The 10720-nt window shown below is 36.8% G+C and overlaps 2 protein-coding genes across 3 annotated transcripts; one reads left to right on the forward strand and one right to left on the reverse strand.

The window, feature by feature from the left end:
• Positions 1–3045: 3045 nt before the first annotated feature.
• LOC109173612 (probably inactive leucine-rich repeat receptor-like protein kinase At5g48380) lies at positions 3046–5656 on the forward strand. Its single transcript, XM_019322844.1, has 2 exons — positions 3046–4163; positions 4484–5656. Exons 1-2 carry the CDS (start codon positions 3315–3317, stop codon positions 5501–5503), a joined length of 1869 nt encoding a protein of 622 aa, XP_019178389.1. The 5' UTR covers positions 3046–3314; the 3' UTR covers positions 5504–5656.
• A 108-nt stretch (positions 5657–5764) lies between these two features.
• LOC109173616 (UDP-glycosyltransferase 74F2-like) lies at positions 5765–8341 on the reverse strand. 2 transcript variants are annotated; one of them, XM_019322851.1, is made up of 3 exons: positions 7644–8341; positions 5859–6576; positions 5791–5819 (listed from the first exon to the last, which is right to left on the reverse strand). In XM_019322851.1, the coding sequence occupies exons 1-2, from the start codon at positions 8334–8336 to the stop codon at positions 5863–5865; spliced, it is 1407 nt and encodes a 468-aa protein (XP_019178396.1). In that variant the 5' UTR covers positions 8337–8341; the 3' UTR covers positions 5791–5819; positions 5859–5862. The 2 variants fall into 2 exon arrangements, with proteins under 2 accessions (XP_019178395.1, XP_019178396.1); XM_019322850.1 differs by having other exon boundaries at positions 5765–6576.
• Positions 8342–10720: the final 2379 nt, after the last annotated feature.

Below are 10720 nucleotides of genomic sequence, written 5' to 3' on the forward strand. Positions count from 1 at the left end.
AAATCTATATTTACATTTTCCCAGCAGTAAATCATTAAAAACAAAACCAAATATTTGGTGTAAAAGATTTAGTTGAGAGTAATTGATGTGGTAAATTCTACCAGATATATATCTCTACATCTCTATCTCTACAATCTACAAATCTAATAAGAGCGAATAATGTTAGGCCCTTAACTGGAACAAAAAAAATGTCGGTACTAATTGTTTCTTAAAATGAATGGTTCATATTATTTTGATTTTAGTATCTTTTAATGATTTTCCTTATTTACCCTCTATTATATTATTTTCTTCCCTTAAATAACCCTAAATTCCGTTAGTTTAAACTTTAGTAACGGAATATTCCGTTAACTATTTATTATTCTTAACATACTCTTAATTTATATAAGGTCTTAGGTTCGAACCCCATCCCAAGTATAATTGACATAATTGTTAAACATATATTCCGTTAACTATTTATTATTCTTAACATACTCTTAATTTATATAAATTTTTAGGTTCGAACCTCATCCCAAGTATAATTGACATAATTGTTAAACATATATTATGAATATGTTAAAATGTATTAAAAAAATATATAATATAAAATTTAACATAAACTTTGGTCAAATAATTAGCTCGACTAAATACATAGCATTTAAAGTTGAGCATCAAATATTATAAATCAGGAACTACTTTAAAATTATTTGATTTTCTTGAATTTTTTTATTAAAAAAAAAAACAAATTTATGTTAAGTTTTTTTTTTTTTTTTTTTAAATTGATCTTCTTCTGATTATTTAGAACAAAACTTAATATTTCAATTATGCTTTTGCATTATTGGAATGATTTAGGCCATTATGGTATTAATATTTTTTTTGTATTTTTTTATAATGGTACAATTGTACATTACATTACTAATATTATACTATTATTTTTTTTATCGAACAATGTTCTTACATCATTGTCAGACCTGCGCGGCCTAACTACAAAGTTGTTGATCAAATATAATTTCATTAGTTATATTATCTTTATTTTCTACAATTCAAAGATTCCTTACCTTCAAATTTATTAATTTATTATATTTGCTACATTGTTCATTGTCTTCTATTTTACATTATCTTGTAATTAAATATCAAAGTTATAATACAAAACATGTTTTATATATATATATATATATATATATATATATATATATATATTTATTTATTTATTTATTTACCAAGTATTTTATACAAATATAATAAATATTAATATTTCGTTCAATACTTTCACATGATAACCTGGGACACACATCTCACAACACATGAAACATGTAGGAAAAAAACTACCACTACTAAATATCAATAGGTGTTTGTACGCTAAAGAGTTCATATTACAACTAAAATTTCAGTCATATACACAGCAAGGTAAATCTAAAACTTCCTACACCATAATCTCATTGCATGATGAATCCATCTATGCTGCTACCAGTAACCTAATTGCATATGAAACACTACCAATAAAGAAAAAAAAAAGGACATGTACTGAAGATGAAAACAATAACAATGCTACCTGAAAAAGAATTAAGAAGAATTAGAGAAATTTAAATCAAAACTAGTATTTATTTAGACTATCGCTTTAAAACTAAATATTTAGACTAACGTTATTACAAAGTTGCAAACATTTATTTTAGTGACAATTATAATCAATCTCTCATATATTATCTTGCATTTATATACTTTAAATTACCGATTTAAATAAACAAATTCAACATTTATTTACATATGCATGAAAATCTCCTATATAATATTGCATTGATATACTTTGGAATACTTATTTAAAAATAATTATTGGACATTATCTCATTCGCACAAAGTGCGTAAAAGAACTAGTATATTCATATGTGTTATTATGCAGTGAGTATTTGAGAATATAATGGCTCGGGTTATCACAATTGAAGGACAGAAGTTTCGGAGCCTGTAAGTATTCTAGAGAGAGAAGCAAAAGTCCATTTTGCACGGATTTTATAGGAAATTGGAGGGAACACATGCCGGAAGGTCAGCATGTGCCACACGTGTCTCCCATACACTCGACGGTCTCGGAGGCTAGGGAAAAGCGTCCACCTGTGAAGGAATATATGATTAGCCAATGATTATCAGGCTCGGTCGGGACGTTGTTATTGTTCATCGAACTAAGTTCGTGAGCTCGGGTCCATCAACTGAGCATGCAAATTGGGACCGAGCTCCCAAGGATATTGGTAGAAGCTCATTAAGTCAATAAAAGGCTTAACCAACCGGTCGTGACGGACAAGTACTCTATTCGGGTCGGATCAGATTGACAAAGAGCTCCATCTTTGCGAGGAGTCGGATTCGATCAGGTACTTAATACAACATGATCGATAGTCCTGGATATATTTCCTATCAGTAATATTGCCCAGTCAACACTTCACATTCTTGAGACGTGAAAGCAGGGTCGAAAGCTCAAGAATTTCCATTCTCGTTTGACTTGTTTATTCCAGACCTTCATCAAAGAAAGTCACGTCTTCACACTAGCTTTTGAAACCGTAACAGCGGGGCCGCCAATCAGAAAGTCAAGCCTTCAGTCTTCTCTCTCTCTCTCTCTCTCTCTCTCTCTCTCTCTCTCTCTATATGAGTGAGCCAAAAACATTCAAAAGCAGTATAAAAACAGCCGCCCAATGATGTCTCCAGCTTCTCAGTCGGCTTTCAACGCTCTCATTTCCATACCCTTCAATTCCATTCCAACACCCTGTAAGTATATTCTGCTTTCAACAAAGACTAGCTCAAGTAGTTCTTGGAAGGGGAATGTTGATCAGAATTCAGAAAGGTCTATAGTTTGCTATTTGAAGTAGAATTTGGTTGTTTGGTGTGTGAATTCAGGAACCCTTTTCTATATTTCTATATAAAAATTGAAACTTTGTGCTTGTGGTGGAAGTAGAATTTGATTGTTTCTTCAAGTATGTCTCCTTTCCTTCTTTCCCATAATTAATTATTGAGTCTCTGTGATTTATCCTTCCACAGTCCTGTCAGGGCGGTGTGTGGGGCTTTTGGAGCGAGGGATTTCGCCTTTGTGGCAAGAAAACTCTTGTGTCGTTACTGAGTCTCCGTGATTTATCCTTCCACAGTCCTCTCAGGCCGGTGTGTGGGGCCCTTGGAGCGAGGGATTTCGCCTTTGTGGCAAGAAAACTCTTGTGTTGTTACTGAGTCTCCGTGATTTATCCTTCCACAGTCCTGTCAGGCCGGTGTGTGGGGCCCTTGGGGCGAGGGATTTGGCCTTTTGCGGGCGAGAAAGCTCTTGTGTTTGTAGGTCCATCTGGTTTATTATTGTCCTGCAGTGAAGGATGGTGTTGAATTGCAACATATCTCTATCCACATTGTCTGGCATTTTCATCTGTTTCATTCTATTGAACAGCAGCCTTTGTGGTTCTGTTCAGAGTGACATTGATTGCCTACAAGCCATCAAGAATTCCTTGAAAGATCCTCTCAAGTACTTGAGCTCTTCGTGGGATTTCAACAATAAAACCGAAGGTTTCATCTGCAAATTCACCGGGATTGATTGCTGGCATCCCGATGAAAACAAAGTGTTAAACATCAAGCTTATAGACATGGGGCTCAAGGGGGAGTTCCCCCTTGGTCTAGCGAATTGCACATCTTTGACAGGGTTGGATCTTTCTAGCAACGATATCTATGGACCTATCCCGCCTAACATCTCCAATGTCATCAAGTATGTGACCACGCTTGATCTCTCCTCCAACCAGCTCTCGGGAGAGATCCCGAGGGGTCTTGCAAATTGTTCCTACCTGAATGTCCTTAGGCTTGACAGCAACCAGCTAACAGGTCAAATCCCTCGAGAACTTGGCCAGCTCAATCGAATCAAAACATTTAGTGTATCTAATAACACTCTCTTGACTGGGCCAGTTCCTCGTTTTGGAGTAAATGTCAGTATCCCTGCTGATAGCTATGCTAATACTGGACTCTGTGGAGGGCCTTTGCCTGGTTGCCAAGGCTCAAATAAACCACGCCCTCTAGTCATTGTTGGTGCAGCTGTTGCTGGGGCAACCGTTGCAGCCATAGCTATGGCTGTTGGCACATTTTACTATATGCGTAGGGTATCCAGGAAGAAGAGGAAGGAAGACGATCCCGATGGTAATAAATGGGCAAAGAGTATTAAGGATGCCAAAGCAATCAAGGTAAGATAATTAATTTACTCTTTGCACTTCATAGCCTCTTTATATTACTATTGCACCGATAAGTTTGTTGGAGTTAGTGTTACTGACTCTGTTACAATGCAGTATCTGTTCATAACTATTTTCTCAACCTACTGAAGCACAAAGAGTCAATACCGCCTCCACTGAGGCTTAAACTCACAATCTCTTATATGGGAGGGCAACTTGGTGCCACTAGACCAGAAGGTTCTTGGCAATCTAGTTATAACTTAGAGTGGTGTCAGTTGGTATAAACTGCTTAATATTCCGGGCTGTGGTATAAACTTAGATACTCGTCTTTACAGCTTTCGATGTTTGAGAAGTCTGTTTCGAAAATGAGGTTGAGTGATCTCATGAAGGCCACGAAGAACTTCCACAAGGACAACATCATTGGTTCAGGAAGAACGGGGACGTTTTACAAGGCTGTGCTTGGGAACGGGATGTCTCTCATGATTAAGAGATTGCAGAACACGCAGCACTCTGAGAAAGAATTCGTGTCCGAGATGGGTACTCTCGGGAATGTAAAGCACCCGAACTTGGTTCCTCTCTTAGGATTTTGCGTGGCTAAGAAAGAAAGGCTGTTGGTGTACAAGTACATGGAGAATGGCAGTTTGCATGATAGGCTACATTTGGTAGGTGATGGGGAGAAAGCGTTGGAATGGGCTGCGAGGCTCAAAATCAGCATCGGGGCAGCCAAAGGATTTGCGTGGCTCCACCACAACTGCAACCCGAGGATTATCCACCGAAACATTAGCTCTAAGTGTGTGTTATTGGACCCGGATTTCAACCCCAAGATATCCGATTTTGGACTTGCGAGGCTCATGAATCCAATCGACACTCACTTGAGCACGTTTGTGAATGGCGAATTCGGGGACCTGGGATATGTTGCTCCCGAATACACCCGAACTCTCGTTGCCACGCCTAAGGGAGACGTCTACAGCTTCGGGGTAGTACTACTCGAGCTGGTCACGAGCGAGAGACCAACAAACGTGAGCAGAGCTCCCGAGAGCTTCAAGGGGAGCCTGGTGGAGTGGATTTCCCAGCTCTCCATTGAATCCAGAATTCAAGATTCAATCGACAATTCCCTGCTTGGACCACGGGGCTATGACACCGAGGTTCTCCGGGTTCTTAAACTCGCTTGTCGCTGTGTGCTGCTAGCTCCCAAGGAGCGACCCACAATGTACGAAGTCTACCAGCTGTTGAGAGCCATTGGAGAGCGGTACCATTTCACAACGTACGATGAAATTCTGATGCCCATAGAGAACGGTGGCGATGTTGAGCTAGAAGAACTGATTGTCGCCCGAGAGATGGTAGAGATCCATTGAGATTCAAGAATCAAGAATCAAGAATCAAGTACTCACTATACCAGTAAGTTGACTCTTATCATATGTAATTATAGTATAATTTATCCATTTTCTGAAATAAATTCTTACAGCATCAAGGCTTCATCGCTTTAGCATTTGAATACGATAGAGTTCTATACTGAAAATTTTCTTGTCAAGAAATTGTTTTTAACATCTATCCGATTTGCATATATTCTGTGTTCCTGTTCTTGTTGCTAGTTTTAGATTTTGGCCACAAATACATAACTGAACAGACAACTTTTCCAATTTATTGCTTACAATAAAACATTTTTGTGATCTTACAGTCATGAACATTTTGCAGCAGAGATTCTCTGATCTGCTTAAGATTGAGACAGTTTAGCAATGAATTCGTTAATATTTCTATCTGAACTGCCATCTTCATCGCTAGCCTTTCGTATTGTTTCCTTCCATTTGGTAGTATTTCTTTTGATCTTCTTGCCTTGATCTCCCTCCATCACCTCTCTTAGACATCTCTCCACCTCGCCTTTTCTGACAATACCCTCATTGTCGGGGTGAGCCCTGAGCCCGGTTCCCCAGACACTGCTTACATACTTTGCGTTTGTGCTCTGATCAGTCCACACGGGAATGGCCACCATAGCCACCCCTAAGCTCAACGCCTCCAGAGTCGAGTTCCATCCACAGTGTGTCACGAAGCACCCTATTGCGTCGTGTGATAGAACATCTAGCTGTGGGCACCAGGTCACCACTAACCCCTTCTCCGCAGCAAAGTTTCTGGGAAGTTTAGCCTCTTCCGACGCCCTCACCACCCACAAGTAGGGGTAGTTGCTCGCCTTCAAACCCGAGGCTAGCTCTTCCATTTGCTCCTCCTTCACCTCGGCCATACTCCCGAAGGACACATACACCACTGATCCATCGGCCCGTTCGCTAAGCCATTTCATGCAGATATCGGTTTCTGGCTGGAACATGCTTAGACCATATGATTTGTCATTCTCCAGCCTCTTGTCAGCATACATTGAAGGTATGGTTGGGCCAATTGTCTTCAATGGCAATTGCTTTCCTGCCCATTCCACTCCCTGTTCCCCCAAAAAAATCATAAAACTTTTTAGGCCCTGTTTAGTAAATGGTTGTTAGCTGATTGGGATAATTAGAGGGTATAACTAGTTGATAACATTAGCTGATTGCAAAAGATGTTTGATAAATTAGCTTTTAGCTGATAGCTGTTTGGTATAATTTCTTTTCTCAAAAAGCTAATTGAAAAAAGCTGTTTTGAACAGCTTTTTGAATTTTAGCATTTTGGAGTTACAAAAAGCTAATTAACCAAACATTTATATTGATTTTTTAACCAAGTCAAACTATTAATAGTAGTCAAATAAGTCAACGTTATGTTGTGCAACCGTGTGCACCATGCAAGGTGCACACGGTTCTAATTCATAATTTCTATACTATAGATTCATAATTTCTATATTGTAGATTCATAATATCTGTACTGTAGATTCATAATTTCTATACAGTGAATTCATAATTTCTATACTGCAGATTCATAATATCTGTACTGTAGATTCATAATTTTTGTATTGTAGATTCATAATTTCTAAACTGTATAGTTATCAAATTATGAACATATAGTTCTGTGATTTGTGTACAAAGTTCAATAATTGGGAATATGAACATCGAAAATTATGAACATAGAGTTCTGTAATTGTGAATATAGTTCAATAATTATGAATATGAAGTTCAAAAATTATGAATATATAATTTTATAATTATGAACATATAGTTCAGTAATTATGAATATAGAACAGTGTGCACCATGTATGATGCACATGGTTGCACAACATAATTTGTCCAAAATTGACTGATAGGCTAACTATTTTACCAAACAAGGCCTTAATTTTTTTTAATTTTATTTTTTATTTTTATTTTTTGTGTGACAATGGAAACTCGCAGCCACTGCCTAAGGGTGTGCACTGGGTAAACCTCGTCTAGGTTGTCCATAGTTGATATGCTTAAACTAAGAAAGTCAATAGGCCAATCCCAGCATGACCAACTTAACTGGGGTTGACGCCTAAAACTTTTAACTGTAAAGTAACAAAGGAAGGATATTTGCAATCTTCTAAGCAAAAGTAATGAAACTACAGACCTTTTCCTCCAATTCATATATGGTATTGCAGAAGATCCAGTCTGCATTCTTGACATTAGAGAACTGATCCACAAGCATTTTCAAGAAAGCTGGATAAGACCCGAAATCAGAAATGAAAGACGGGAAATCTGCAGGCTGCAATGGTGTCACTCCAGGCAGCGATATCTCACCACTCCCTTCCATCAATGGAAGCTTAAGCTCTCCCTGGTTCACATGACAGCAGATATTCCCCACTGCACACGACATCGTGAAGAAAGCACCTCCCAGCAAACCAAACCGCTTCGCCACATCAAGAACCCAAGGCATGAAAGCGTCATAAATAACGCAATGCACTGGTGCCCCTTTGCTCTTTAGCTCGCCAATCAACTCCCCCAAGGTTCTCGACCCGACTTCCTTGTAGGCTTCCAAGTACTCCTCTTTGTTGTCTGCTGCAGCAAAGCCGCCTTGATCGTGGCCATCGGAGATGGGGTGAATGGAGATGGAAGAAGAAGCAGTGTAACTTCCTTTAAGGGTGTTGTTGAATATGAAAAGTGTTGGGGCAAGAGTGATGTTTATGCCTTTGTGTTGCAGGCGCTTGGAGAATTGGAGCATAGGGTTTATGTGACCTTGGGTTGGGAATGGAACAACCAAACAATGGAGTCTCTCTGCTCTCATTTCCTTCCCCATTTTTGAGTCTCTCTTCTCACACTCCATCTCAAACTCCTATATTGTATTCTTCTTAGACAGCTATTTATACTGTTTTAGATAACTAGACTTCTCTCCGTTAACCAATCGGGTTGCAGTTACATTAGTAGTCTACGTAGTTTCTCTCCTTCGACTTACATTTGCAGCTCACATATTAATTGTCCCGAACTGGTGGGTCACACTGGGCACACCCATGTGCAATTGATTGTCGAGAGTTAATGCTACAGTTACATTAGTAACTCGCACGTCAATTGTCCCAAATTGGTGAGTCACACTGGGTACACCCATGTGCGATTGACTCAGTTGAGAGAGTATTGGTCGAAATCGAATTCATGACCTTTGAGTACGAAAACGATGCTCAACTTACTCGACTACTCTTTTAGAGCTACTGTATTCCTTTTGTTAGTTACAGCGTGAAACATGTTGGATATGCGCATTTATATACAACACATACATACATATCTATATGAAACAAATGTTTCAAAAAAAAAAAAAAAAAACTCAACCACAAATGACAAATGACAACGCTCTTATCGTACGATCGATGAAACATCATAATATCATTCTTCCAAACATCATAATATCATATCATCATTGTCGGTAGATTAAAGAGTTTAGGATTTTTTTTAGTATTTATTTTAAATAGAAAATATAAAGCATGTTTATTGATATAATTTTTCATTGAGTAAATACTCAAAATGGTCTCTCGACTATAGCTAAATTCACAAATTGGTCTTCGACTTTCAATTTCAACCAATTAAGTCCTTAACTTTGTAATTTTGACACGATTTGGTCCTCCATCTATTTGACCATTTGTTGACTGTGATTTTTGAGGATATATATATATAATTTCATGGTCCACCGTCGATTTTTTAAGGTTCCGGTTGCATTTCCAGACCGCACTGTTACATTTGAATCCACTGTCGAAAGCAATCTACCAAATCCGGTCGTCTTTCTTCATCCTCCTTTTGGATTCACTGTAGTTGAGTTCGTACCAGAGCGAAGAAGACGGCGTGTTTCCGAACTAGTGCAACATCATCCTGGAGGCCTCCACGTGTTCCGACGAGAGCTGAAGGTTCTTCTGGAGAACGTCGATCACGGTCAACAAACGGTCAAATAGATGGAGGACCAAATCATGTCAAAATTGCAAAGTTAAGGACTTAATTGGTTGAAATTGAAAGTCGAGGACCATTTTGTAAATTTAGCTATAGTCGAGGGACCATTTTGGGTATTTACTCTTTTTCATTTTGAAAAGTTCAAACCAATTTTTTTCCTACTTTTTTAGTCAATTAGAAAAGATTTTCTTATGAAAAATAGAATTCATACCTCCTATCTATTTACTCCAACAACTACCTACATGCCTCACCCTCATCCTTACCTGCACACATTATTCAAATTATCTTAATTAAAAATTAAAATTAAAATTAATTTTTAGGTTTTGGATATACTTGATAGGTTATTAGTTCGAATATTTTTAATTAAATTATATTCAGATATAAATTAAATATAGATATTAGATGTTAAAATTTTACATATACTGGACTTTAAAGTAAAATTTATATACATTTGCTAAAACTAAACATATTCAAAATATTTATACTACATTGTAATAGAGTTAGTAGCATTCAAAAAAAAAACATATTCAAAATATTTGAAATATCGATTCCAACCAAATTACTCAAAACTTTGAATTCGTGTTATTTTATACGGATACAATAACCCAAAAAAGAAAATTTAATTTAATGAAAACTAGAAAATAGAGAATGAAAATTTGAAATAAACGGGTCTTAATTTTTAGACTATAATTATAGAACAAGTGAAACCAAAGTTAGATCAGGCGAGGAGTTTGATGTTGAGAATATATAATATATAAGGAAAAATGACACTTTTCCCCCTTTATTATATACTTATAGCACTTTTTCCCCCTAAATTATTTAAGTGGTAGTTTTTTCCCCTTGATATATTAAATGGACATATTTACCCTTAAAATAAATATTTCATTTATTTTTTTTCTCCAACAAATTATAATCACGATTTGAAAAAATAAAATACATTAAGTGTTGAATTTAGAATATTTTAAAAATAAAAAAATAAAATTTTTTAAAAGAAAGTTTGAACCAACCGTTCAAATTAGATCCAAAATCGTGAACCGACGGTTCAAAATAAAACTCAAACCGCGATTATATATATACTTATATGTAAGAGTCAATATAAATGCAGAAAAAAACATACACTGTTTGCAAATATTATAATTCTAATTTAAGCTATTGCTAGTAGTTGTTCCGATTTGAACCTCCGGTTCACGGTTCAGGATCCATTTTTTTCCAGTTCACGATTTTAATAAACGGAAACCCAAATATTGGGTTATGTTATGAATCATAACCGAAATTTTT

Source organism: Ipomoea nil, unplaced genomic scaffold (assembly GCF_001879475.1).
Source record: "Ipomoea nil cultivar Tokyo-kokei standard unplaced genomic scaffold, Asagao_1.1 scaffold0482, whole genome shotgun sequence".
Taxonomy (NCBI): domain Eukaryota; kingdom Viridiplantae; phylum Streptophyta; class Magnoliopsida; order Solanales; family Convolvulaceae; genus Ipomoea; species Ipomoea nil.